Genomic DNA, 25202 nt, shown 5'->3' on the forward strand with positions numbered 1-25202 from the left:
AATTCCCACCGGGAAAATTTTCCCCCCTACTCCACACCAAAATTTGGGATTTGAGGAAAGACGCGGAAACAGCTGGAAAAAAAAAAATCGTTTAATACAACGGGGGGAGGATTTTAGGGCAAATCCCGGGGATTTCGGGGGGGGATCCCGGCGGATCCGGCCGCACTGGGATAAGCCCCCGGCCCCGCGCACCAGCGCGGGGGAAGATCCCGGATTTCGGGGGTCCACGGAGCCCCCCCGGGGCTATCCCGGTGTATTTCAGGGGTTCCCGGGGTTTATCCCGGTCTCATTCGGGGGTCCCCGGAGCCCCCCCCGCGGTTTTCCCGGTCTATTTGAGGGGTCCCCGGGGTTTATCCCGGGTTTATCCCGGTCTATTTTGGGGCTCCCCGAGCCCCCCCCCCCGGGGTTATCCCGGTCTGTCCCGGTGGGAACGGCGGCGGGAGCCGCCCACGGGCCGGGAGGGGCCCCGGGACTCGCCCGACAGGTCCGGCGGCGGCCCCGGGGCTCGGGCAGGGCGTGGGAAGGTCCCCACGCGTGTCCGGGCACACGGAGCGCCCGCAGGGACAACGACGGGGGACAGCAGGGACGGCCCCGGAGGGGGCCAGGTGTGCATCTGTACCTGGGGAAGGGCGGGGGAACCGCGAGGAACCGCGAGGAACCGCGCCGCTCGTACCGTGGGGCAGCCCTGGGGCTGTCAGGTGCCCCTGGGGCAGCCCTGGGGCTGTCAGGTGCCCGTGGGGTGGCCCTGGGGTGTCCACGAGGCCATGGGGTGTCCATGGAGTACCCACAGGGTGGCCTTGGGGCCATAGGGTGGCCTTGGAGTGGCCTCTGGGTGGCCGTGGGGGCCATGGGGTGGCAATGGTGCGGCTTTGGGGTGTCCACAAGGCCATGAGGTGGCCATGGAGTATCCACAGGGTGGTCTTGAGACCATGGGGGGTCCACAAGATGTCCATGGGATGTCCATGAAGCCATGGGGCATTCATGGGATGTCCATGAAGCCATGGGGTGTTCACAGGGTGTCCAGCGGGTGTCCATGGGGGGTCCACAGGATGTCCGTGGGACGTCCATGAAGCCATGGGGTGTCCACAGGGTGTCTGTGGGGTGTTGATGAAGCCGTGGGGTGTCCACAGGGTGTCTGTGGGGTGTCCAGCGGGTGTCCATGGGGTGTCCACAGGGTGTCCATGGGACGTCCATGAAGCCATGGGGCATTCATGGGATGCCCATGAGGCCATGGGGTGTCCATGGGGTGTCCGTGGGGTGTCCACGCCGCATCCCCCCTACCCACAAACCCCCCCAGTGCCCCCAGCGTCACTCCCAGCCCTCTCCCACCCTCACACGGACGTGGTGCACTCGCGGGTCAGCGGCGCCGTGGGCAGCTCCGTGGCCGGGCTGGCCGGGCCCCTGTCCAGCGAGCTGGACGTGCGCAGCGGGACCCCCGCCCGGCCGGGGGGCTGCCCGCGGCCCCGGGCACGGCCGCAGCAGCAGAGCACGCGCAGGAACTCGCCGCGCATGTCCTTGCTGCGCAGCATGTAGATCACCGGGTTGGCCGCCGAGTTGAGCGTGGCGAAGGCGAAGAAATAATTGGCGCTGTAGAGCACGCGGCAGGCGCGCACGGGGCACGAGGCATCCATCAGGAGGATGATGAAGGCGGGCAGCCAGCAGACGATGAAGGCGCCCAGCACGATGGTGACGGTCTTGAGCAGCGCCAGCGTCTGCGCCGAGGCGATCTCGGCGTGGCTGGAGCGCACGATGCAGTAGATGCGCGTGTAGAGCCCCACGATGGCCATGAGGATGAGCGTGAAGATGGTGGTGACGAAGAGCACGTAGCGCTTGGAGTAGAGCGGCAGCACGGTGGAGCAGTCGCCCAGGTCGCTGATGCAGTTCCAGCCCATGATGGGCAGGCTGCCCACGGCGCCGGCGATCACCCAGCAGGCGCCGATCAGCAGCACCATGCGGCAGCTCTTGTCGCTGCTGTACACCTTCACCTTGGTGATGGCCACGTGCCGCTCGATGGCGATGGCCAGCAGGCTGAACACCGAGGCCGCCAGCGTGGCGAAGGCCGTGCCCTCGCGCACGAACCACTGCACGGGCGTCAGGCTGAAGGTGGTGCTGCCCGACAGCAGCGTGTTGGCCATGAAGGCCGCGCCGGCCAGCAGGTCCGAGGCCGCCAGGTTGCCGATGAAGATGTACATGGCCAGGTGCAGGCGCTTGTTGCGGCAGATGGACACCAGCACCAGCAGGTTCTCCAGCACGATGAAGCAGCACAGCACGACGATGAGCACGGAGCCCACCCAGCGCGAGGGCGCCGCGGCCTCGCCGCCGTCGCCCTTGGTGAAGTTGTAGTGCTCGCGGATCTTGTCGCGGTTCCAGTATTCCTTGTAGATGCTCCCCATGGCGGTGGCAGGGGGCGGAGAGGAGGACGAGGCTCAGCGCCGCCGGGACATGGCTCCTGGGGACAGAAATGTCACCTCATTGTCACCTCTATGTCACCAAGGACACCCCAGGCTGGGACGGGCAATGTCACCCTGTTGTCACCCAGGAGGCCCTGCGGTGACCCAAGGCCAGGGACATGGCTCCTGGGGACAGAAATGTCACCTAATTGTCACCTCTGTGCCACCAAGGACACCCCAGGCTGACCCAAGGCTGGGGACATGGCTCCTGGGGATGGAAATGTCACCCCATTGTCACCTCTGTGCCACCAGGGAGACCCTGAGGTGACCTGAGTCTAGGGACGTGGCTCCTGGGAACAGCAATGTCACCTTGTTGTCACCAAGGAGACCCTGAGGTGACGCCGGGTGGCAGAAGGTGACACCGAGTGCCAGAAGGTGACACCAGGTGGCAGGAGGTGACACCAGGTGGTGGCAGGAGGTGACACCGGGGTGGCCGAAGGTGACACCAGGTGGTGGCAGGAGGTGACACTGGGGTGGCAGGAGGTGACACCGGGTGGTGGCAGGAGGTGACACCAGGGTGGCCGAAGGTGACACCGGGTGGTGGCAGGAGGTGACACCGGGTGGTGGCAGGAGGTGACACTGGGGTGGCAGGAGGTGACACCGGGTGGCAGCAGGAGGTGACACCGGGTGGCAGGAGGTGACAGACATCCCGGGGGGGGGGAATGGGGCGGAGCGCCCGGGGGGCTGGACAAGCGCGGGGTGGGGACACCGGGGATGTCACCGCCGGTCCCCGTGTCCCCCCCACCCGGATTTCGGGACGGGACCCCCGGTAAGGGCCCCCCCCGTTCCTCCCGGTGCGGGACCCCCGAGGGTCCGGACAGGACCGAGGCGGGGCAAGGAGCCCCGGGGCCCTCCCAGGTCCCGGGGGCGTCCCGGAGCCGTCCCGGTACCGGCGTCGGTCCCGTCCCGGTGCCCTCCCGTCCTGGTGCCGTCCCGGAGCCCTCCCGGTCCCGGAGCTGCCCCGGAGCCTCCCCGGTGCCGTCCCGGAGCCGTCCCGGTCCCAGAACTCCCCCGGAGCCGCCCCGGAGCCGTCCCGGTCCCAGAACTCCCCCGGAGCCGTCCCGGAGCCGTCCCGGTCCCGGAGCTGCCCCGCTCCCGTCGCGGAGCCGTCGCGGAGCCCCCGGTGCCGTCCCGCCACCGCCCGGTGCCTCGCGCAGCCGCGCCCGGTGCCGGGACACCGCCCCAGGCTCCCGCCGCCCCCGGGACGCCCCAGGGCCCCTCCGGCCACCCCCGACCCCCGTACCGGTGCCGGTAGGAGCCGCCGGTGCCGGTCGGAACCGGCACGGAGCATCCGCCGCTTCCCCTTCCCCTCGGCCGCCCGCCCCCGGCTCGGAGCGGACCCGGGCGGAGCCAGCGCGGGGAACGGGCGGGGCCGGGGGCGGCGGGACCCCCGGGAATGGCAAACCGGGATCCTAAACCGGGAATGGCCCCGGGAACGGGGCCCCGGGAACGGCACCGGGATCCCAAACCGGGAACGGCTCCAGAAACGGCCCCGGGATCCCAAACCGGGATCCCAAACCGGGAACGGCTCCAGGAACGGCCCCGGGACCCCAAACCGGGATCCTAAACTGGGAATGGCCCCGGGAACGGGCCCGGGAACGGCTCCAGGAACGGCACAAGGATCCCAAACCGGGAACGGCCCCGGGATCCCAAACCGGGATCCCAAACCGGGAACGGCCCCGGGATCCCGAGCCGGGAATTGCTCCAGGAATTATCCCGGGAATTGCCCCGGGATCCCGACCCGGGATCCAGCACCGGGAATTGCCCCGGGAATTACGCCGGGAATTGCCCCGGGATCCTGAGCTGGGATCCAGCACCGGGAATTGCCCCGGGAATTGCCCCGGGACCGGGACTGGGATCCCGAACCGGGAATTGCCCCGGGAATTGCCCCGGGACCGGGACTGGGATCCCGAACCGGGAACAGCCCCGGGATCCAGCGCCGGGACCGGGGTCCTGTCCTGGGGAATCGCCCGGGATCCGGAGCCGGGGGTCCCGCCCCGGGATCCATCCCCGGATCCATCCCCGGGATCCATCCCGGGACCGGCCCCGGGACCCCCGCCCCGGGAGGGGGAGGCGGCGGCGGGGGGGCCCCGGGGGCGCCTCCATCCCGAAATATCCCGGAGCAAATTGGATCAGGGCGGACAAAGCCCAGCTTAGAGCCGGGTTTAGCCGCGGGGGCGGCGCCCACCGGGGCCGGGAGGGGCCCCCGAGCCCGAACACGGGGACACGGCCCCCCCCCGCCCGGGCGCTGCCACCGTCGGGGTTTTGGGGACCCTCAAGGTTTTGGGGACCCCCCCCAAGGGCAGGATCCCCCCCGCCAGCTGCGGGCCAGATTTTGGCGTGGCCGAAACAGCTGGGCCGGGACAATGGGGGGGAGGCGGCACGGCCGGGGGGGACCCTCACCCGCGGGGGGCGGCGCTTGAGGCCCCCCCGCCCCCTGGGGACCCCCCCAATGTGTCCCCCCCCACCTTGGGGACGCCCCCGAGCCGCCCCCCAAACCCCCAGACCCCTCCCCACGCTTGGGGCCGTCCCGGGGGTCCCGTTCTGTGCCCCCCCCCCCCAATTCGGGGAGTCCCGGGGGGGTCCCGGGGGGTCCCGGGGGGGTCCTGGGGGGGTCCCGAGGGGGAGGAGACCCCGGGGGGGGGCACGGGGGTCTCGGGGGGGTTTTTGGGGCTCTTACCGGTCCCGGGGCCGGTCCCGGCAGCGCTGAGCGCCCGTCCCGGGTCCAGCATGAGCGGGGGGGGCGGACGGGGAGGGCGGGGCTGGGGCGGGGCCACACACCCGAGGGGCGGGGACAGCGTGTGACCTCCCACTCCCCCCCCCCAGGGCTGGGACCCATCAAAATGGGGAGGGGGACCACAAAAAACGAGAAAAACGGCAAAAAAACCCCAAAAACCAGCAAAAAAAACCCCAGGAAAAACAGCAGCCCCCCCCCCCCGCGTGTGTGTCCCCCACTTTGGGTGGGTGACACCCCCAAAATGCGGCGGGAGGGGGGGGGGAGTCAAACCCCTCCTCCCTTCTTCTTCCTCCCTCCCCCCCAGGAGGATTTTGGGAGCTTTTTCCCAATTTTGGGGATTTTTTGGGGGGCTGGACAAACTTCCCGGACTTTCCAGGGCTCATCCCGAGGGGAATTCGGGGGTGGGGGGGCAGAATTTTTTTTTTTTTTGGGGGGGGGTTGATAAGCCCGCCCCCCCCCAAAAAAAAAGAAAACAAAAAAAAAATCCCAAATTTTGAGCGCTGGGAGGGGCCAGGGGCCGGAGAAGGGATTTAATGAATTTGGATTTAATTGGAACCAGGCGCGGGGTCGGGCTGGGGTGGGCGGGATGAGCTCCCCCCCCCAATCCATGCGGAATTCCCGCCCCCGGACCCCCGGGATCGGGCGGGGCTGTGGAAAAACGGTTTGGGGAAAAAAAAAGGGGAAAGTGTCCCAACAATCCCGGAAAAATGGATGGGAAAAAAGGGGGAAAAAAAGGGGAAAAAAAGGGAATTGTCCCAACAATCCCAGCTCCGCGAATTCCGGGCGGGAATTTGGGGGAGATCCCCGAGGGGGAAATGGGAACTGGGAAATGGGAATGGGAAATGGGAATGGGAAATGGGAATGGGACTGGGTGGTGGGGCTGGGATGGGGAACTGGGAAGGGACAGGGACACTGGGGAGGGACAGGGACACTGGAAATGGCACTGGGCAGGGACAGGGACATTGGGGAGGGACAGGGACACTGGGGAGGGACAGGGACATTGGGGAGGAACAGGGACACTGGGGAGGGACAGGGACACTGGGGAGGGACAAGGGACACTGACAGTGATGCTGGCACTGGGAATGGACAGTGATGCTGGGAAGGGACAGGGACACGGGGCAGGGACACCGGCACTGGGAAGTGGCCCGGGGCAGGGACAGGGACACGGGGCAGGGACACTGGCAATGGACAGTGATGCTGGGAAGGGACAGGGACACGGGGCAGGGACACCGGCACCGGGAAGTGGCCCGGGGCAGGGACGGTTGGATGTGCGGGCGCTGTTGGGGCTCACTGGTGGTGACACCGGGGGGGCGGGGTTTGGCGTTGGGGACACGAACGGGGGAAGCCCCGTCCCGTCCCCGCCCGCCCCCCCCTTCCTCCTCTTTTCCCGCCGTTCCGCCCCCGCCGGAAGTGGCAACGCGCGCGCGCTGTGACGTCACCGCGCCCGTCACCGCCCCTCGCCTTCCCGCCATGATCCGCGCGGGGGCGGCCGCCCTGAGGGCCTGGAGCCGGGGCCGGGGCTGGGCCGCGGTGAGAGCGGGGCCGGGAGCGGGGCCGGGCCGGGGGGAGAACGGGCGGGGAGCGGGGCCGGGAGCGGCCCCGGTACCGGGATGGGAACGGGGGGAACCGGGCGGGGGCGGGGCCATAGCATAGAGGGCGGTGAGTGGGCGGGGCCAGAGTATTGAGGGCGGTGAGTGGGCGGGGTCAGTGCGGTGGGTGCTGTGAGTGGGCGGGGCCATGGCTGAGGGGCGGGGTTGGGGCGGTACCAAGTGGAGCTCGGCCCGGGGGGGTTCGGGGGTCCCGGCCGATCCCAGGAGCGGGGCTGGGGGGTGGGCGGGGGTCGTGTCCCCCCTCCCCTCAGCCCGCGGTTGGTCCCGCCCCCCTGGGGACACCTTGGGCATTGTCCCCAATGTCGCCGTCCCGCAGCTCTCGACGGCGCCGCCGGCCCCGCCCGCGACCCCCGAGACCCGCAAGGGTGAGTGCGGGGCTGGGGACACCCTGGGGACATCCTGGGGACAGTGCCAGGGGTTGGGGACATCCTGGGGACATTGGGGAGGTGCTGGGGTCACCCTGGGGACAGCGGAGAGGGGTGGCCTTGGGGATGGGGACAACCGCGACCCTCATGGGGACATCATCGACGGGGCCACCACGGGGCTGGGGACACCTGAATCACCCTGGGGATATCGGAGCTGGCTGCCCGTGCTTTGGGGGATGCCAGGGCCACCCTGCGAGTGTCCCCAGAGGAGCCCCCGGTGCTGAGGAGCTGCAGCGTCCCCGTACTGTCCCCGTCCCCAGTGTCCCCACGTGTCCCCCTGTCCCCAGGCCTGTCCCCAGAGGAGCCCCCGGTGGCGTCCCCGGTGCTGAGGAGCTGCAGTGTCCCCGTGCCGTCCCCGCTGTCCCCCGTGCAGGCCTGGGTGGGGTCCCTGCGCCACCCCCAGGACGCGCTGCGGGGCCTGGCCGACCTGCACCCCGACGTCTTCGCTGTCACCCCCAGGTGGGGACACCCGGGGGGGCTCTGGGGACACACTGGGGACCCTCCCGGGGGCGGCTCTGGGCCAGTGTCCCCCTCCTGTGTCCCCTCCTGTGTCCCCAGGCTGGACATCCTGCACACGGTGGCCACGTGGCAGAGGAACTTCAGGAGGATTGTGAGCGTGGGGAGGGGGATTTGGGGGGAAAAAGGGGGATTTGGGGGCAAAAATTGGGGATTCGGGGTGGCAGGAGAGCATTTAAGGGTGTAAGGGAGGGATTTGGGGGTGCAAAAAGGGGGTTTGAGGGGGCAGAGCAGTTAAGGGGAGGGTCCCAACAGAGCTTCGGGGGGTCCCAGGAAGGGTCTGGGGGCTCTAAGGAGCTTTGGGGGCTCTCAAAACCTCCCTGGGTGCCCTGAGGAGCTCTGGGGGGGCTCCCCAAACCCACTGCAGGTGGGGCTGGGGGGGGGGGGGGGTTCATGTGTGGGGCTCGGGGGTGACCGTGTCCGTGTGTCTGTCCATCTGTCTGTCCCCAGAGCCACGCCCGGGTGCGCACCCGCGCCGAGGTGCAGGGCGGGGGGCTCAGGGGTGACCATGTCCATCTGTCTGTCTGTCTGTCTGTCCCCAGAGCCACGCCCGGGTGCGCACCCGAGCCGAGGTGCGGGGCGGCGGCCGCAAGCCCTGGCGGCAGAAAGGCTCCGGGCGCGCCCGGCACGGCTCCATCCGGTCCCCGCTGTGGAGGGGAGGTGAGAGACACCAAAAACCAGGGGACAGGGACAGGAGGGTCGGGGAAACAGCCTGGGAGTGGGGACAGGGGGGTGGGAATGGGGACACGGGGCTGGGGACAGGGACACAGGGCTGGGGACACTCTGGGGACATCATGGGGATGTCTGGGACTGCCCTTAGGGACCACCCTGTGACACCCTGGGGACATCAGGAACCACCCTGGGGACACCAGGCCTGGCTGCCCCCATTGCTCTGGGGACACCCTGGGGACACCCAGGTCCGCCCTGGGGACACCCTGGGGACACCCAGGACCGCCCTGGGGACACCAGGCCTGGCTGCCCCCATTGCTCTGGGGACACCCTGGGGACACCCAGGTCCGCCCTGGGGACACCCTGGGGACACCCAGGACCACCCTGGGGACACCAGGCCTGGCTGCCCCCATTGCTCTGGGGTCTCTGGGGACACCCAGGACCACCCTGGGGACACCCTGGGGACACCCAGGACCACCCTGGGGACATCCTGGGGACACCAGGCCTGGCTGCCCCCATTGCTCTGGGGACACCCTGGGGACACCCAGGACCACCCTGGGGACATCCTGGGGACACCCAGGACCGCCCTGGGGACACCAGGCCTGGCTGCCCCCTCGGCCTGGCCCACGGGGGTGTCCCCTGCCCGGGGCTGTCACCGAGTCCCCTCCTGGCAGGTGGCATCGCCCACGGCCCGCGGGGCCCCACCAGCTACTTCTACATGGTGCCCATGAGGGTGCGGGTGCTGGCGCTGAAGGTGGCCCTGAGCGTGAAGCTGATGCAGGTACGGGGGGGGCCCGGGCGGGCCGGGGGCGCCCGGGGCTGGGGACAGGGTGACAACGGCCCCGGTGTCCCCCAGGACGAGCTGCACCTGGTGGAGAGCCTGGAGCTGCCCAGCAGTGACCCCCAGGAGCTGCTGGAGCTGGCACGGGCACGGCGCTGGGGACACTCGGTGCTGGTGGTGGACACGTGAGAGAGGGGACACGGCTGGGGACAGGGCTGGGGACACTTTGGGGACATGGGGACATGGGGACATGGGGACAGGGCTGGGGACATTGGGGACAGGGCTGGGGACAGGGCTGGGGACATGGGGACAGGGCTGGGGACGTGGGGACAGGGCTGGGGACACTTTGGGGACAGGGCTGGGGACAGGGCTGAGGACATTGGGGACACTGGGGACATTGGGGACAGGGCTGGGGACACTGGGGACATGGGGACAGCGCTGGGGACACTGGGGACACTTTGGGGACACTGGGGACAAAGGGAATGGGATGTTCATGAAGCTGGGGACACCCTGGGGACGTCACGGACAGATCACCACGAGCCTGGGGACACCAGGCCTGGGTGTCCCTGCTGTGGGGACACCCTGGGGACACTTTGGGGACACCCTGGGGACACTCCAGGGACACTCTGGGGACACCCCAGGGACACTTTGGGGACTCCCCATCCCTTTCCCCCCCAGCAATGAATTCCCAGAGAACATCAGCGCCGTGGCCGAGGGGCTCAAATCCATCACCCTCATCCCTGCCCTGGGTGAGCCCCAATGCCCTCGCTCTGACCCCCCCAAACCCCACCCAGAGACGCTCTGGGGACCCCGCTGGCGTCCCCAACGCGTCCCCAACCGTCCCCACCCGTCCCCACGCAGGGCTCAACGTGCACAGCCTGCTCAAGCACCGGACGCTGGTGCTGACCCTGGACGCCGTCACCTTCCTGGAGCAGCGGCTGCTGTGGCACGACTCGCGCTACGCGCCCCTGGTGCCCCTCTCGCTGCCCCACCGGGACCCCCCCCCCGGCTGCCTGAGCCCCCCTTGGGTGGGATTTGCCCCCTCTGGGTGGGATTTGCCCCCTCTGGGTGGGATTGGCCCCTCCCGGGTGGGATTTGTCCCCCCCATGGGGCAGGACCCGGCCCCGATGCCGTCGGGAAAGGATTTGGGGACACAGGAGCACAGCGAGGTTTTGTCCCCTCTCCATGTCCTGGAGCCCCCCCGGGTGGGATTTGCCCCCCTCAGGTGTGGGATTTGCCCCCCCTGGGTGGGATTTACCCCCCCACGTGTGGGATTTGTCCCCCCCATGGGGCAGATCCCATGAGTAAAGGATTTGGGGACACCGAGGCACAACAAGGTTCTGTCCCCTCTCCATGTCCTGGAGCCCCCCCGGGTGGGATTTGCCCCCCCAGGTGTGGAATTTGCCCCCCTCAGGTGTGGAATTTGCCCCTCCCGGGTGGGATTTGCCCCTCCTGGGTGGGATTTGCCCCCCTCAGGTGGGATTTGCCCCCCCTGGGTGGGATTTACCCCCCTCAGGTGTGGAATTTGCCCCTCCCGGATGGGATTTGCCCCTCCTGGGTGGGATTTGCCCCTCCCGGGTGGGATTTACCCCTCCCGGATGGGATTTGCCCCCCCCCCGGATGGGATTTGCCCCCCCTGGGTGGGATTTGCCCCTCCTGGGTGGGATTTGCCCCTCCCGGGTGGGATTTGCCCCCTCAGGTGTGGAATTTGCCCCCCCCCGGATGGGATTTGCCCCTCCTGGGTGGGATTTGCCCTCCTCAGGTGTGGGATTTGCCCCCCCCCCGGATGGGATTTGCCCCTCCTGGGTGGGATTTGCCCCCCCAGACCGGATCCAGCCCCCCCAGACCGGATCCAGCCCCCCCAGCCGGGAATTCGGGGCTGTCGGGCGCTGCTGTGGCCGTTAAAGGGATTTTTTTTCCCATTGTTGTTGTTTTTATTTTGGGCGGAATCAGGGGGCTCCCGCCTCCTTTTGGGGCTCCCCCCGTACCCCAATCCCTCTGGGGTCCCCCCCCCAAGCTCCAGCTCCTCCATCCCAGCCCCCTCCCCAATATCCCGACCCCTTTTGGAGCCCCCCCTGAATCCCAAACCCTTTTCCAGCCCTTCCTCCTCCTCCTCCTCCTCCTCCTCCTCACCGCAGGTTTTCCCACGGGTTTTGTCCTTTTGGGTGGAATTTTGGGGATTTCAAGGTCGTGGTGGCAGAGGGATTTTCATTTGTGTGTCCCCAAGTGTCCCCAAGTGTCCCCCTGTCCTCCCACACCTCGGGAAGGTGGGAGCCGGAAAAGGAGGAAATTCGGGAAGAACAAATTCTGACCTCACCCAATTCCTGGGAAATTCAGAGCGGGCAAAAAATGTGGGAATGCCGAGAGGCCCCGCTGGGAGGGGGGGGTCAAGGTTCTGGGGGAATTTTGGGGGTCCCGAGGGGAATTTTAGGGATCCCCGTGGTCCTCTTGGGGTCCCGGGGGTGCTGGCGCCGGTTTTGGGGGAAAAAATCGGGAAATTGGGAATTTTGAGGGGGCCGGGGACCCAACTGGGGGGGAACTGGGGCGCAGCTGGGAGGAGCTGGGACCTTCCTGGGTGTCCGGGTATCCCCAGGAGCCGCTGGAATTCCGCACCTTCCTCCTCCTCCTCCTCCTCCTCCTCCTCCTCCTCCTCCTCCTGGGTTTTTTCCGGGGGTCTCCCGGCCGTGCCCATCCCCATCCCGGTGATTTTTGGGGGGGTTTCCCCCGTTTTTTCCGGTTTTTCCCGGTTTTTTTCCCCCGGTTTTCCCGGTGAGGGGCCAATTCCGGGAATCACTCCCGGCTCTGGGGCAAATCCGGAGCCGCTTCCTGAGGCGACAGGAGGGGACAGGGGGGGACAGGAGGGGACAGGGACACAGAGAGGCCGCAAATGGGGCTGGGGGGGACACGGGGACACCCCCGGGAACCACCGGGGACAGCCCAGGGCACGCAGGGGGGATCAGGAAGAGGCCGGAGGGGACGGGGCCCCTGGCGCACGGTGACAATGGCACGGTGACAATGGCACGGTGACAATGGCACGAGGGACGCTGGCACGGGGCCACGTCCTGCGGGGGAAGGTGGCGGTGGCAGGGGTGGCGCGTCCTGTTGACTCGGAGCTGGCAGCGCCTTTGTGTCCCCTCTGTCCCCAGCCCTGCTGCCCCTGACCCCAGTGTTCCTGTTGTCCCTGTCCCTGCTGTCCCTGTCCTGTGTCTCCCCTGTCCCCCCACTCCCCCAGGCCCTTGGAATTCCATCCCCGTGTCCCTGTCCCCGTGTCCCTGTCCCCGTGTCCCTGTCCCCGGTGTCCCTGTCCCCGTGTCCCTGTCCCCGGTGTCCCCGTGCCTCCCGTGGCCTCCAAACCGCGGCCAGGCCCGCGGGAGGCTCCCGGCATTCCCGAAATTCCAGGGACAAGGACAGTGCAGGGAATGGCGGCCGCGGGGATGGGGCTGTCACCGGCACGGTGGGGATGTGACAGCCTCGGGCTGCACAAGGGAAACTGTGACAAATGTCACCGTGACAGGAGGGAGGGTGGCAGGGCTGGGTGCCACCACTGGGGACACCGTGGGGACATCAGGGATGGGCGTCCTGGGGCTGGGGACACCTTGGGGACATCTGGGATGGGTGTCCTGGGGCTGGAGCCACCCTGGGGACATCAGGGATGGGTGTCCTGGGGCTGGGGACACCCTGGGGACACCCTGGGGACATCAGGGATGGGTGCCCTGGGGCTGGAGCCACCCTGGGGACATCAGGGATGGGTGCCCTGGGGCTGGAGCCACCCTGGGGACACCCTGGGGACATCAGGGATGGGCGCCCTGGGGCTGAGGACACCGTGGGGACTTCAGGGATGGGCGCCCTGGGGCTGGGGACACCCTGGGGACATCTGGGATGGGTGTCCTGGGGCTGGAACCACCCTGGGGACATCAGGGATGGGTGCCCTGGGGCTGGGGACACCCTGGGGACATCAGGGATGTTTCCCACGGTGCCAGGGGTGACAAAAAGTCCCCTGATGTCAAAAAGCGACAGAATAGAGGAAGTCGCAGCCCTGGTGACAGCAGCACCCAATCAATGGTGGCCTCTGGAGCCACCGCCGGGGGTGACAGGCGGGTGACAGGCGGGTGACAGCCCCGTCACGAGCTGGGGGTGGCACTTCAGGGCCTGGGGGCTCCGAGCTGAGGAACCCCCCCGGTTTGGGGGCACAGGGTGACAAGGAGGGGACAAGGGGGGACGGGGCAGGAGGGAAAGAGGGGCAGGGAAATTGTCCCATCCCGGGAGAGGGGACAGGGAAATTGTCCCATCCTAGGACAGGGGAACAGGGAAATTGTCCCATCCTGGGACAGGGGGACAAGAATTGCCCCGGGGTGGGGCAGGAGAGGCCGGAGCCCTCCCCGGGCAGCCCCGCGGGCCCCGGCGCGAGTCCCCGCAGCCCCGGAAATCCCCGGGGGCGGGACGGGCACGGGCCGGGGATAAAAGCGGCGGGCGGGCGGACAGACAGACGGACAGAGAGGGGAACGCACGCAGGGACGCGCCCGGAGCCGACCCGGAGACCCCGACACGGACGGAGCCGGAACAGCCCCAAAGGACCCGTCCCGGAGAGCCCGAACTGACCCATCCGGAGAGCCCGAACCGAACCTGCCCGGAGAGCCCGAACCGAACCTGCCCGGGGAACCCGAACCGAGACTGCCCGGAGAGCCCGAACCGAACCTGCCCGGGGAACCCGAACCGAACCTGCCCGGAGAGCCCGAACCGACCCATCCGGAGAATCCGAACCGAACCTGCCCGGAGAACCCGAACCGAACCTGCCCGAGGAACCCGAACCGAAACTGCCCGGAGAGCCCGAACCGAACCTTCTGGTGCTCCCGGGCAACCCGAACCGGCCCATCCGGAGAACCCGAACCGACCCATCCGGAGAGCCCGAACCGAACCCTCCCGAGGTCCGGACCGGCCCCAGATCCAGCCCAGAGACCCTGAACGCGCCGACGCCCGCCGGGCCCCCCCCGGTGTTCCCGGCGCGCCCCCCGGCCCCGGGAGCGGCCGCCCCCGCCGCGATGGCGGCCCCCGCTCTGCTGGCGCTGGCCCTGGGCGCCCTGGGCGCCGCGGCAGGTGAGGGCACAGCGCGGGCGGCACCGGGCACCGGGCACCGGGCACCGGGCACCGGGCACCGGGCACCGGGCCGGCCCCGCCGCGGGATGGAGCGGGGGGTTCTGTTGAATTCTTGCGAAATCCGTAAAAGCCGTCGGGATTTTTCTGCCCCCGTCCCTCCGTCCCTCCCTTGCTGAGCCCATTCCGGGAAAGGGAGGGACGGTCCTTGCTCAGGGGGGCCGGAAAATCGCGGCCCCGCCGGGGAATCCCCCCGGCCTCGGGCGGGGACTCGGCCCGGGGGGCTCCCGAGGGCCCGCGGCGGCTTCCGCAGCAATTCTGGGGCTTCCTCAGCACTTCTGGGGGCTTCCTCAGCACTTTTGGGGGCTTCTTCCGCATTTTTGGGGGCTTCCTCAGCACTTTTGGGGGCTTCTTCCACACTTTTGGGGGCTTCCTCCGCATTTTTGGGGGCTTCCTCCACACTTTTGGGGGCTTCCTCCGCATTTTGGGGGGCTTCTTCCCCATTTTTGGGGCTTCCTCCGCATTTTTAGGGGCTTCCTCAGCACTTCTGGGGGCTTCTTCCCCATTTTTGGGGCTTCCTCCGCACTTCTGGGGGCTTCCTCCGCATTTTTAGGGGCTTCTTCCACACTTTTGGGGGCTTCTTCCGCATTTTTGGGGGCTTCTTCCACATTTTTGGGGGTTTCCTCTGCACTTCTGGGGGTTTCCTCTGCACTTTTAGGGGCTTCATCCACATTTTTGGAGCTTCCTCCACATTTCTGGGGGTTTCCTCTGCACTTTTGGGGGTTTTTTTCTCCTCTTTCCCTGCACTTTGGAGCCCACTCAGTCACCCTGGGGGGTTTCCTCTGCTTCCTGTGGGAGCCTCACCCGAATTTTGGGGGCTTCCTCAGCACCTTGGTGACGTCGGCCGGGGGTGTTTTGCTGGGAAAACACCGAAATTCAGCCTGGGAGATTCCCCCACCCCCAAACTGCTCCAGGAACTGAGAATCCCTGACTGAGGAAGCTCCCGAGGTGCACAAAGGGCCCCCAGGCCCCCCCAGGACCCCCGAGATTTCTGGATTCCTTCTCCACGAGGAGCTCAGGGGTGCCTGGGTCTGATTTTTGGATTTTTTGGCCCCCGTGTGGGGCCAGGTGTGGAATTCTGGAGTCAGGGCTGGGGTTTTGTCCTGATGGATGAAGGGTGGGAAATTGATGCATTGATAGGAAAACGAACCATTTGTTAAGGTAAACCTTTAGACAAAAGGGTTTAGTCAGAATTATTTCCTGTGTGGGATAGAAGATTAGATTATTAGTATGGGATGGGATGGAATTTTCTAGCCATTTATTTAAAACTGATTTGATAGGGATTTTTTGGGGATTTCACAGGGATTTAGTTCAGGCTCCTTTCAGCACAACCCTCCCGAGCTACCCCACCCCATCCCAGGGCTGTTCTCCTGCTGTTTTCCCTGGTTTTCCCTGTTTTTCCCCATTTTTCCCCGTTTTTCCCCGTTTTTCCCCGTTTTTCCCTGTTTTTCCCTGTTTTTCCCCTGTTTTTCCCCGTTTTTCCCTGTTTTCCCCCGTTTTTCCCCGTTTTTCCCCGTTTTTCCCCATTTTTCCCCGTTTTTCCCTGTTTTTCCCCATTTTTCCCTGTTTCCCCCCGTTTTTCCCCATTTTTCCCTGTTTCCCCCCGTTTTTCCCCCCGTTTTTCCCCATTTTTCCCTGTTTTTCCCCATTTTTCCCCGTTTTTCCCCCATTTTTCCACCATGGCTCACCCAGTGTCCCCTCCCCGTGCCAGTGGCCCCCGAGGGTCCCCACATGTCCCTGTCAACCTCGGACCCGATAGTGAGGAAGCCCTTCAAGGTCACCTGCAGCATCAGGGGCGCCGTCCCCGCCACCAACGTCACCATCACCGCCAATGACCGCGCGTGGCCGGCGGCGCTGAGCCAGGACGGCCTCCAGGCCACCGCCGAGGTCACCGTAACCGAGGAGGGCGATGCCCGGCTGGGCTGCACCGTCCTCGTGGGCAGCAGGAAGCTCCAGACCGGCCGCACCGTCCAGGTCTTCTGTGAGTGCCCCCGGTGCCACCGCGGTGCCACCAAACCCCAGCCCTGCGAGAGGAATTCCCTGGTGGCTGTTGTCACCACACGGTGCTGTCACCCACAGATGTCCCCATGCCGCTGTTGGACGTCGCCAACGCCACCGAGGCTGGCACGGAGCTGAGGGGAAGGTGCTCCATGCCGCCTGAAGCCGGCAGTGACGTCCAGGTGAGGGTGGTGGCACATGGCCCAGGGGACCTGGTGGATTTTACAAAGCCCCCGGTGAACTTCAGCCTGACCGTGACGGAGGAGGACGCGGAGAGGGAGCTGGTGGTGACCTGTGAGGCCAGGATGCCTCCCTACTCCTCGAGGAGCAAATCCCAGCGGATCCGTGTGCTGGGTGAGAGCCGCTGTGTGCCCGGCCCCTGGGCCTCCTTTTCCTGGTCCCCATCCCGGCTTTTCCTGGTCCTTATCCCTCCTTTTCCTTGTCCCCATCCCTCCTTTTCCTTGTCCCCATCCCTCCTTTTCCTGATCCTTATCCCTCCTTTTCCTTGTCCCCATCCCTCCTTTTCCTGATCCTTATCCCTCTTTTTCCTTGTCCCCATCCCTCCTTTTCCTGGTCCCCATCCCGGCTTTTCCTGGTCCTTATCCCTCCTTTTCCTTGTCCCCATCCCTCCTTTTCCTTGTCCCCATCCCTCCTTTTCCTGATCCTTATCCCTCCTTTTCCTTATCCCCATCCCTCCTTTTCCTTGTCCCCATCCCTCCTTTTCCTGATCCTTTTCCCACTTTTTCCTCGTCCCCATCCCTCCTTTTCCTGGTCCCTATCCCTCCTTTTCCCGGTCCCCATCCCGGTTTTTCCTGATCCTTTTCCCTGCTTTTCCCGCAGTCAAACCACAGCTGGACATCGAGCTCTGCCCCCTGCAGCAGAACTGGACAGAGGGGCAGGAGGGGACCCTGAACTGCAGCGCCAAGGGCACACCTGAGCCGCGGGTGAACTGTTCCAAGGACGGGCATTCCTTCATCCCTGGCTCCATCCGCCCGGTTTACCGCGCCCACGCCGGCACCTACCTGTGCCAGGCCACCAACGAGCTGGGGACAGCCCAGCTCAACGTCACCGTCTGGGTGCAGGGTGCGTCGGGGGCCGGGGGGCTGCTGGGGCTGCTGGGGCTGCTGGGGCTTCCAGGGGTCTTTGGGGGTTTTGGGCTTCTGGGGTCTTTGGGATATTTTGGGTTCTTGGGGGTCTTCGGGATATTTTGGGTTCTTGGGAGTCTTTGGGGTTTTTGGGCTCCTGGGGGTCTTTGGGATATTTTGGGTTCTTGGGGGTCTTTGGGGTTTTTGGGCTCCTGGGGTCTTCGGGATATTTTGGGTTCTTGGGGGTCTTTGGGGGTTTTGGGCTTCTGGGGGTCTTCGGGATATTTTGGGTTCTTGGGGGTCTTTGGGGTTTTTGAGTTCTTGGGGATCTTTGGGGTTTTTGGGCTCCTGGGGGTCTTTGGGGTTCTGGAGGTCTTGGGGCTTCTGGGGGTCGTGGGGGTCTCAGCTCCTGGAGATCTTGGAGGCCTTTGGGGTTTTTGGGCTCCTGGGGTCTTTGGGATATTTTGGGTTCTTGGGGGTCTTTGGGGTTTTTGGGCTCCTGGGGGTTTTTGGGATATTTTGGGTTCTTGGAGGCCTTTGGGGTTTTTGGGCTCCTGCTGGTGCTGGGTTTTTTTGGGGATATTGGGGGTCCTGGGTGGCCTTTGGGGTTTTTGGGCTCCTGGTGGTCCCGGGGCACAGCAGCGCCCTCCCCACTGACCCCGGCCCCGTTTCCCCCCCAGATGTCTCGGATGTCTCGGTGCCGCTGCTCCCGGTGCTCCTGGGGACGCTGCTGCCGGTGGCCGCCGTTCTCCTGGGCGGGGCCGTGGGCTACTGGCTCTACCGCCAGGGCAAGATCGGCGAGTACCGGCTCTGGAAGCGGCAGCCGCCGCCGGACGCGCAGCCCCTGCGGCCCCAGGGCAGCTCCCAGGCGGCCGCGGCCGCTCCCAACGGATGCGCGGCCCCGTAGGCGGGGAGAGGCCGTGGAGGGGCGGGGAGCCCCTGCCCGTCCCTCCGCCGCGGCCACCGAGGGGACGGCGACAGCGGGCACCGGCCAGGGCCGAGCGGTGGATGCGGCTCCCAGGGATGAATGGAGATGGACTGGGATGGACTGGGATGGACGGAGATGGACTGGGATGGACTGGGATGGACCGGGATGGACTGGGATGGACCGGGATGGTGAGACCCAGCCGGGCCCCGGCGTGGATCTCCGGGTTTCGCTCCAGATTTTATCCCTCGAACGTTTTTTGGGGTGGATTTGGTGACTCTGGAGGTCGCGGAGCTCCCCGGGCGGAGCATCCGGGTTGCATCCCGCGCATTTCGGAGCTGGCGGGGGGACAGGAGCAGGAGGGAGGGGACAGAGAGGCGACAGTGGCGCGTCCCACCAATAAACGCTGCAGGTGACAACCACCGGGGCCAGCGCTCTGCGGTTCCGGGGCTTTTCCCGGAGCCCGGGCCGGGCAGGGGCACGGGGGGGGGACCGCCCCCATGTCCCGCCCGGCGGGGCCATCGCCGGTGTCCCGGTGTCCCCCGCCCCCGGCGCTCCCGTCGGTCGCTGCCGCTTCGCCCACGCGCGGCCCGGAGCCGCCCACGCGGGGAGGGCTCCGGGGGCGTTCGGGGAGGGGCTTTTTGGGGGGGGGGGGGGGGGGCGTTCGTGAAGCGCCGAGCACCGGGCGGGGGTGGGGGGGACTGGGGGGGGTCGGCGTGGGCGGGGGGAGGAGCAGCCCCGCGGGACCGGCGGCGCGCGCGGCAGCGGAGGAGCCGCCTTCGGCCTCGGCCGCCGCTTCCTCCTCTCCCTCATCCTCCTCTTCCTCTTCTCCCTTCCCCATCCTCCTCCGCTTCATCCCCGTCCTCCTCTTCCTCTTCCCCACCCCCCCCCCGGCCCTCCCCGTCGCCTGCGTCCTCCTCCGCTTCATCCCCCTCGCCATCCTCATCCTCTTCCTCCGCTTCATCCCCCTCGCCATCCTCATCCCCCTCCCCATCCTCATCCTCATCCCCCTCGCCATCCTCATCCTCCTCCCCATCTTCATCCCCCTCCCCATCCTCATCCTCCTCGCCGTCTCCATCCCCCTCCTCATCCTCCCATTCTCCCCTCCCTCCTCGCCGTCTCCCTCCTCCTCCGCTCCGTCCCCGTCCCCATCCTCCTCCTCATCCTCCTCCTCCTCCTCCTCCTCCTCCTCTTCCTCCCCACCCTCCTCCTCCTCTCCCGATGGGCCCCCCCGGCCCGGCCACGCGGCTCTTGCCCCCCCTCGTTCTGGCGCTCGCAGGTAAAGGGGGGGGGGGGCTCGAGGGGTTTTTTGGGGGGGCGGGGGGACCCTCCAAAATGGGGAGGGGGCGTCTCTGAGGATCCCAAAAAACAGCGACCATTAATTGGAGGAGAGGAGGGGGGGGAGGAGCCCGAAATCAGCAGCGACTTTTATTGGGGGAAGGGAGGGGGGGACACGACCCTGGGGACCCCCAGAGACCCCCCCCAAATACCCGAGGCCCTTTAGTGATGGGGGGGGCACACAGGAACCCCCAATTCCATAGCGGGGACCCTTAGGACTGGGGGGGGGTCACGCGCAGGGACCCCGCAAGCCCCAAATCAGAGGCACCTTGAGGGCTGGGGGGGTTGGGGACACACGGGGGGTCTCAGTCCAGGTTCCCCGGGGTCCCCCCAGCCGGACCCGGGGGGACACTGCCCGTGGTGGGGTCTCGCAGGGGTCGCCCGGGGCACCTTCACGGTGGCGGCCTGGCCGCGGGTGGCCGTGGTGGCCTTCGGGGGCTCGGTGACCGTCAACTGCAGCCGCAGCGCCTGCCCGGGGGACAACGCCACGCTGGGGCTCGAGGCCGCCCTGCCCGCGACCCCCGGGCCCGGGGGGCTCCGCTGGCAAAGCTTCCGGCTCCACAACGTGTCCCGCTGGAGCCCCGGCCCCGTCACCTGCTCCGGCCGCTGCGGCGCCGCCGAGGCCAACGCCAGCGCCGGCGTCCTCGTCTACCGTGAGTGCCCTGGGGAGCCCTTGGGGAGCCCTTGGGGACCCCGAGGTGGCACCGGCTCCGTCCTCAGAGCTGCCGGAGCGGGTGGAGCTGGAGCCGGTGCCGGCGGCGGCCGTGGGGGACAGCCGGAACCTGACGTGCCGCGTGCGGGAGGTGGCCCCGCTGCAGAACCTGACGGTGACGCTGCGGCGCGGGGCCGAAACGCTGCGCACCGAGAGCTTCGGCCACGCCGAGGGCAGCGCCAGCGTGGCCGTGAGCCACCTGCTGACCGTCACCCGCGGCGACCACGGCCAGGACGTCACCTGCCACGCCGAGCTGTCCCTGCGGCCGCACGGGCCCCTGTTCGCCCGCGCCGCTGTCCCCGTCACGCTCTCGGTGTTCGGTGAGCGGCGGCCGCGGCGTCCTCGTGTCCTTGTCGCCATCGCGGTGACCTCGCTGTCACCCCCGCGGCCATCGGGACCCCGTCCCTGCCTCTGGGGATGTCCCAGTGTCACCGTGTCCCCGTCCCGGTGACCCCGCGTCCCCCCCGGTGTCCCCGCAGCTCTCCCGGAGCCCCCCCAGCTCCAGGCCCCCGCCATCCTCGAGGCCGGCGCCGTGGCCAACGCCAGCTGCCGCATCAGCGGCGCCTTCCCGGCCGGCGACGTCCGTGTCACGGCCGCGCTGGACCAGGAGCCGCTGAACGTCACGGCGGCGGTGGCCGGGGACACGGTGACGGCCAGCACGGCGCTGTCCCCGCGCAGCCCCGGCCCGCGGGAGCTGAGCTGCACGGCCGCGGTGGCCACGGCGGCGCGGACGGCGCGGAGGCAGCTCCACGTTTACCGTAAGGCGCCGGGGAGGGGGCGGCGGGGGCACCGCGGGACCCCGAGATCGCCTCGGATCCATCCGTGGGGCCTTCCCGCAGGATTCCCCGCGCCCGCCCTGGAGCTGAGCCCGGCCCCGGCCGCGGCGGGCAGCGAGGTGACGGTGACGTGCCACGCCGGGGCCACCGAGCCGCCCGAGGCGCGGCTGCAGCTCCGCGACGCGGACGGCGGGGTCCTGGCCGAGGGCCCGCAGCCCCGGCTGCAGCTGCGGCTGCTGGCCCGGCGCGACGACGACGGCCGCGAGTTCCGGTGCCGGGCCCGCCTGGCGGTGGGCGGCAGCGTGGTGACCAAGGACGCGGCCGCGCGGCTGGCGGTGCTGTGTGAGTGTCGCGCCAGCCGCGGCCCCGCCCGCCCCTCCCGGCATTCCCCAAATCCCTTCTTTTCTCCCCAGATCTTCCCGAAATCCCGGCCAGCGGCTGCCCCGGTAACCGCACGTGGGTGCGGGGAGCGCGGGAAGCGCTGTCCTGCCGCGCCACCGGCAACCCCGAGCCCACCGTGGTGTGCGGCCGCGACGGCGTCGCCGTGGCCACCGGCGAGCCCGAGCCGGTGACCCGGTCCCGCGCGGGGACCTACGTGTGCAACGCCACCAACGCGCTGGGGACGCGCAGCCGCCGCGTCACCGTCCGCGTGGAGTGTGAGTGGCGCCGGGGCCGGGGCCGGGGTCCCCTCGGCGGCCGCCGCGGTGACCGCGCGGCCTCTGTGTGTCCCCCCCTCAAGATGAGCCCACGATGTCCGAGTCGGGGTGTCCGGCACGCCGGGTCTGGGTGGAGGGACAGCGGCGGGAGCTGGAGTGTCGCGCCGACGGAGACCCCCCGCCCAGCACGCGCTGTGCCCGCGACAGCGGCCCCCGAGACGGCGGCACTCGGGATGGTGGCACTCGGGATGGTGGCATTCGAGACGGTGGCACTCGGGATGGTGGCACTCGGGATGGTGGCACTCGAGACGGTGTCCCTCGAGATGGTGGCACTCAGGATGGTGGCACCCGAGATGGTGGCACTGAGGATGGTGGCACTCCCCACGGTGGCACCCGAGATGGTGTCCCCCGAGACGGTGGCAGCCACCACGGCGGGGCCGCCCGTGGCCGCGTGGTCACCCGGGCCGATGGCGGCCGCTACGTGTGCAGGGCCAGCAACAGGCACGGGGTGGCCGTGCGGAGCGTCCTTGTCACCGTGGAGTGTGAGTGTGACACCGGCGAGGGGACACCGGGGTGCGCCGGGGGCGGGGGGACACAGGGGTGTCACAGGGGTGGGACAGGGAGCTGGGGGACACAGGGGTGTCACATCCATGCCCGGAATTCCAGAGCCGTGCCGGGATGGATGGGATGAGGATGGGGATGGGATGAGGATGAGGATGGGGATGGGGATGAGGATGAGGATGAGGATGAGGATGAGGATGGGGATGGGGATGAAGATGGGATGGGGATGAGGATGAGGATGAGGATGAGGATGGGGATGGGGATGGGGATGAAGCCGAGCCCGGCTGTGCCCGGACCGGTCTCGGCAGCACCGGGGGCTCTCCCGGTGGGTCCCGGGAGGGTCGGGGCGGTCTCACGGGGCTCCCCCGGCCCCATCGCCCCCATCCCCGCCGCCTGCCCCCGGTTTTCCAGACCAGCCGAGCCTCGGCGAGCGCGGCTGCCCCGAGCGGCGGCGGTGGCTGGAGGGGACCCCGGCCGAGCTGGGCTGCGCCGCCGCCGGGAATCCCCCGCCCCGCGTCACCTGCGCCAAGCTGGGCGACCCCGCCAACGCCACCGAGCTGGGCCGGGACGGCCGGGATCCCGCCCGGGCCCCCGCCAACGTCACCCGAGCCCACGCGGGCACCTACCAGTGCCGGGCCACCAACGCGCACGGCTCCGCCGTCCGCAACGTCTCCGTGGCCGTGGAGTGTGAGTGCGGGGGCGGCTCTGGGGCAGAACCCGCGCATCCGGGGCGCCCTCAGCAGCCGCCGCTGTCGCCCCGGCGCAGACGGCCCCGCCGGCGTCACCGTGCGCGTGCTGCCCTCCGCCAACGTCACCCGCGGCAGCGGCTTCACCGTGGACTGCGGCGCCGAGGGGGTCCCGGCGCCCACCTACACCTGGGCGCTGCCGCCGGCCCCCAACCTGCGCTGGGCCGCCGACAACCGCTCGGTCACGGTCACCGGCGCCACCACGGCCAACCGGGGGCTCTACACCTGCACGGCGAGCAACCGGCACGGCCGGAGAGCCGGGAGCGTCGTGGTGCGGGTGGACGGTGAGCGCAGGGCGGGGGAACGCGGTGGGCGGCGGTGATTGCGGCCCTGCCCCGGTGATTCCGGCCCTGTCCCGGTGTTACCGGCGGCCCTGCCCGGGGTTACCGGCAGCCCTGCCCCGGTGATACCGGCCCTGCCCCGGTGATTGCGGCCCTGCCCCGGTGTTACCGGCGGCCTTGTCCCGGTGTTACCGGCTCTGTCCCGGTGTTACCGGCGGCCCTGCCCCGGTGTTACCGGCTCTGTCCCGGTGTTACCGGCGGCCCTGTCCCGGTGTTACCGGCTCTGTCCCGGTGTTACCGGCGGCCCTGCCCGGTGTTACCGGCCCCTCCCCGGTGTCACCGGCCCCTCCGCCCCGCAGAGAGCTGGCTGGTGCTGCTGGCGGCGCTGGGGGCGCTTGGCGCGGCGGCGGCGCTGGCGCTGGCCGTGGCCGGCGGGTGTTACCTCAGGAGCACGGCGTGCAAGAAGGGCGAGTACAACGTGCGCGACGCCGAGGGCTCCTCCGAGGCCGCCTGCCTGCACCGGCAGCGCGAGCCCCGCGCCGAGGTGTTCGGGATCCAGCTGGGCCCGCCCTGAGCGGCGCCGGCACCGGCACCGGCACCGGCACCGGCACCGGCACCGGCCCGCCGGGAGCCCCGGAGCCGGCCCAGCGGGATTCGGGGTGGAGTTGGGGCTTTGGGGAGGGTGAGGATGGTGAGGATTCCTCCGGAGGTGCTCCCTGGCACCGGGCACGGCCGCGGGGAGGGTTTGGCATCCGGGACCGGGACCGGGACCATCCCCATCCCCATCCCCATCCCCATCCCCGTGGGGTTTGGGGACCCCCCCGCCCTACCCCAGGGGTTTTTGGGGGGATTTTGGGGGGATTTTGAGGGGATTTTGGGGGTACAACATCCAGGACCCCCGAGGGTTCCTCCCTGCCCACCCCGGCCCGGTTGGGGGGGGTTTGGGGGTCCCACAGATCCGGCCCCACCCCGCGCTTCGGTGCCGAGGGGATTTTGGGGCGATTTGAGGGGTCTGGGAGCCGCGCCGAGCGCGGAACAGGCACCGCTCAGGGCTGGGTGCTCCGGGGAGGGGGGCACGCCCAATAAACGATCAATGAACGGTCAATAATCGATCAATGAATGATCAATAATCGATCAATGAACGGTCAATGAACGGTCAATGAATGATCAATGAAGGATCAATGAACGGTCAATAATCCATCAATGAACGGTCAATGAACGGTCAATAATCGATCAATAATCGATCAATGAATGATCAATGAACGGTCAGTGAACGGTCAATGAACGATCAATGAAGGATCAATGAACGGTCAGTGAACGATCAATTAACGATCAATGAACGGTCAATGAACGATCAATGAACGATCAATGAACGGTCAATAATCAATCAATGAATGGTCAGTGAACGATCAATGAACGATCAATGAATGATCAATGAACGATCAATGAACGGTAAATAATCGATCAATGAAGGATCAATGAACGGTCAGTAATCGATCAATAATCGATCAATGAAGCATCAATATTCGATCAATGAAGGATCAATGAACGGTCAATAATTGATCAATAATCGATCAATGAACGATCAATAATCGATCAATGAACGGTCAATAATCGATCAATAATCGATCAATAATCGATCAATGAACGATCCCGCGCTCGCGGGGGTCGCCGCCTCCTTGTCCCCAAGCCCCGCCCCTTGTCCCCCCATCCCCCCCCGGTCCTTCCTCCCCAAGCCCTCCAAAGCAGCACCCAAATGAGCCCAATTAGCAATTAATTAATGAT

General features: G+C 67.7%; 4 protein-coding genes across 11 annotated transcripts; 3 read left to right on the forward strand and 1 right to left on the reverse strand.

Moving 5' to 3' along the window:
• Positions 1 to 1331: 1331 nt before the first annotated feature.
• On the reverse strand, positions 1332 to 5191 carry S1PR2 (sphingosine-1-phosphate receptor 2). 2 transcript variants are annotated; one of them, XM_071418940.1, is made up of 2 exons: positions 5131 to 5191; positions 1332 to 2449 (listed from the first exon to the last, which is right to left on the reverse strand). In XM_071418940.1, exon 2 carries the CDS (start codon positions 2391 to 2393, stop codon positions 1332 to 1334), a length of 1062 nt encoding a protein of 353 aa, XP_071275041.1. In that variant the 5' UTR covers positions 2394 to 2449; positions 5131 to 5191. The 2 variants fall into 2 exon arrangements, with proteins under 2 accessions (XP_071275041.1, XP_071275040.1); XM_071418939.1 differs by lacking the exon at positions 5131 to 5191 and adding an exon at positions 3694 to 3793.
• Positions 5192 to 6595: 1404 nt separating this feature from the next.
• MRPL4 (mitochondrial ribosomal protein L4) lies at positions 6596 to 11525 on the forward strand. Of its 5 annotated transcripts, none has more exons than XM_071418990.1 (11): positions 6596 to 6717; positions 7114 to 7162; positions 7510 to 7681; positions 7781 to 7832; positions 8281 to 8398; positions 9082 to 9188; positions 9264 to 9373; positions 9867 to 9937; positions 10050 to 10357; positions 10526 to 10602; positions 10665 to 11525. In XM_071418990.1, the coding sequence occupies exons 1-11, from the start codon at positions 6658 to 6660 to the stop codon at positions 11497 to 11499; spliced, it is 1959 nt and encodes a 652-aa protein (XP_071275091.1). In that variant the 5' UTR covers positions 6596 to 6657; the 3' UTR covers positions 11500 to 11525. The 5 variants fall into 5 exon arrangements, with proteins under 5 accessions (XP_071275091.1, XP_071275092.1, XP_071275097.1 ...); XM_071418991.1 differs by having other exon boundaries at positions 10050 to 10454; positions 10581 to 10887; positions 11034 to 11523; XM_071418996.1 differs by lacking the exon at positions 10526 to 10602 and having other exon boundaries at positions 10050 to 10454; positions 10603 to 10887; positions 11014 to 11108.
• A 1919-nt stretch (positions 11526 to 13444) lies between these two features.
• On the forward strand, positions 13445 to 18329 carry LOC139585933 (intercellular adhesion molecule 1-like). Its single transcript, XM_071418997.1, has 5 exons — positions 13445 to 14282; positions 16051 to 16320; positions 16419 to 16691; positions 17178 to 17420; positions 18103 to 18329. The coding sequence occupies exons 1-5, from the start codon at positions 14228 to 14230 to the stop codon at positions 18327 to 18329; spliced, it is 1068 nt and encodes a 355-aa protein (XP_071275098.1). The 5' UTR covers positions 13445 to 14227.
• Positions 18330 to 18839: 510 nt separating this feature from the next.
• On the forward strand, positions 18840 to 24527 carry ICAM5 (intercellular adhesion molecule 5). 3 transcript variants are annotated; one of them, XM_071418987.1, is made up of 10 exons: positions 18840 to 19626; positions 20145 to 20338; positions 20406 to 20717; positions 20877 to 21155; positions 21237 to 21515; positions 21587 to 21829; positions 21913 to 22371; positions 22802 to 23077; positions 23157 to 23420; positions 23777 to 24527. In XM_071418987.1, exons 1-10 carry the CDS (start codon positions 18848 to 18850, stop codon positions 23989 to 23991), a joined length of 3300 nt encoding a protein of 1099 aa, XP_071275088.1. In that variant the 5' UTR covers positions 18840 to 18847; the 3' UTR covers positions 23992 to 24527. The 3 variants fall into 3 exon arrangements, with proteins under 3 accessions (XP_071275088.1, XP_071275089.1, XP_071275090.1); XM_071418988.1 differs by lacking the exon at positions 23777 to 24527 and adding an exon at positions 23530 to 23558 and having other exon boundaries at positions 18841 to 19626; positions 23157 to 23444; XM_071418989.1 differs by having other exon boundaries at positions 19569 to 19626; positions 20060 to 20338.
• Positions 24528 to 25202: the final 675 nt, after the last annotated feature.

This window comes from Agelaius tricolor, unplaced genomic scaffold (assembly GCF_023055355.1).
Source record: "Agelaius tricolor isolate 1412-34295 unplaced genomic scaffold, bAgeTri1.0.p SCAF_97, whole genome shotgun sequence".
In the NCBI taxonomy this organism is placed as follows: Eukaryota; Metazoa; Chordata; class Aves; order Passeriformes; family Icteridae; genus Agelaius; species Agelaius tricolor.